At 52.2% G+C, this 1,884-nt stretch overlaps 1 protein-coding gene across 1 annotated transcript in view; it reads right to left on the bottom strand.

The window, feature by feature from the left end:
- Nucleotides 1–316: 316 nt before the first annotated feature.
- SRL (sarcalumenin) overlaps nt 317–1,884 on the bottom strand; it is a 13,956-nt gene continuing 12,388 nt past the window's right edge. The window contains exon 7 of the mRNA XM_009324675.1: nt 317–1,332. Within this exon, the coding sequence (XP_009322950.1) occupies nt 521–1,332 (812 nt within the window). The 3' untranslated portion in view covers nt 317–520. The remainder of the gene's footprint in view (nt 1,333–1,884) is intronic.

Here is a 1,884-nt window from a genome sequence, read left to right as displayed (position 1 = left end):
AGATCAATATTTGCAGAGATTTGTAGGATGTTTGTGCCTGAAAACAACAGCTGGGACTTGGCCTTTCTTTCCCTGCCCAGCGCTTTGCCCCCGGGGCTCCCGGTGATGCCCCGGGTTAGTGTGTCACCGCTCTCCCCTGGGCTCTCACATTGTGCCCTCGTTCTCGCTTCCTGCCGGCTTCGGGGATGCAGAGGTTGAAATTCCTGTTCATGCACTCTTGGCACCAGTGAAAAAGCAGCTACAGTTCTAGCTCACCGTGCATTGCTCATACTTACAGCTTAAACATTGCCTTCTACTCGAAAGAACAAAGATAAAATGTCAGGAATTCACAGTTTTTATTCTCTTTCTTATGCCCACCCATCTTCCCCTGCCATCGATGTCAATGACTCAAAGTCCTCATCGTACAGTAGCCTTTGCCAGTGTGGCACTCAAAGGGTTAACAAACCGTGGCTTCTTGGACAGATAAGACATAAGCTCATTCACCGGTAGGAACACGTGGACGGTTATGTTACAGCACACCTTAGGGCTTCCTGTAGCGATTCTTTGGGGTTTCGCCACAGCCAGTGATGTCGCAGGAGAGAACGTTGGGCTTCTTTCCCAAGCCGATGCTTCCCAAGAGGTCGGGAAGCTCGCGAGTGATGGCCTTCTCGATCTTCTCTAGGAAACACCCTCCCATGTAGGAACACTGCTGAGACAGCAGCTTAAAACTGGTGATGGGGTTGATGCCAAAGAAGTCCTTGTAAGCCTCGCGGTTGGGGAGGTCAAATTTGCTGACATTGGTCTTTGCCAGAATGGACTTAAAGATAAAGAACTTGTCAGGATCTTCCACAATGTCCCTGAACACCAGTTCTCCATCGCTAAAGAAGGTCATTTTGTCCTTGTAGGTCTGTAGATAGCGATCGACCAAAAGGGCGTGGATGCGCACCCGGATGGCATGCTGGCGTATGAAGGCGATCTTATTTTCCATCCTGTTCTCAATCACCTGGTTGAGATCTTCCAGGAGCGATATCTCTTCTTTGAGGAACAGGTCTTTGTGGGTATCCGGATGGTAGTCCTGGGGCCAGAAGGAGCTAACGTACACCCTGGGTGGCTCTGTGACATTGATGAGAGGAGCCAGGCTCCAGAATAAGGCACCATAGACTCTCATGAGCTCCTGGGTAGCCAGGCTGTCAGCTTTGTTCAAGATGATTCGGATCTGAGACTCGCGGCCCTTCAGCTGGCGAAACAGCATCTCCAGCTCCAAGCCCACATCCAGCTTCGTAGGGTCAAAGACAACGAAGATGAGATCAGCTCTGTCAATGAACCACTGGCACACGTCGTTGAACGGGTAACCTTAAGGAGAGGAAAGAGAGAAATCCAGCAGAAATGGCCAGCACAAGATGGGTGCCTTCAGGTCAAGGGGTAAATAAACCTTGAGCCTGCCATGCCTCACGCCCTGTCTGGGTTGGACGGGGTGTGAGACACAGCAGACTTCCCATGCAGCCCAGAACCTGTTTCTCATATGCTGAAAACACTTCAGAGTTTCTTGGCATGAAAACCCATCCCTGTGTGTCTGGGCCTGCATGTCTCCCTCAACCTCACCTCCAAACCTTCTTTCTCCCTGCTGCTGGCTACAGACTCCCGCTGCTCCTGTGAGCCGGTATCGGCCACATCGTTGCTCTCCCCAGTGGGCACCGAGTGGGTCAAGAAGCCCTGCTGACCTGTCCTGTCATCCCAGGTGCTGTGGGGATGGTGCTTCTCTGGGCCCTGCTGTAGCACCAGCCATTGCCAAAGCCTGGCTCCAAGGGCGACAAACAGGGCATTAAATGCTGAGCCAAGGCAGACAATCAACAGCCCGAGGAGTCCCCAGGAAACACCTTGCCAAAATGCCTGACTGTAACCCCT

Source organism: Pygoscelis adeliae, unplaced genomic scaffold (assembly GCF_000699105.1).
Source record: "Pygoscelis adeliae isolate BGI_AS28 unplaced genomic scaffold, ASM69910v1 Scaffold85, whole genome shotgun sequence".
Taxonomy (NCBI): Eukaryota; Metazoa; Chordata; class Aves; order Sphenisciformes; family Spheniscidae; genus Pygoscelis; species Pygoscelis adeliae.
Note: the sequence above shows the minus strand (reverse complement) of the source record. Positions and strands in the feature narration are given on the sequence as shown.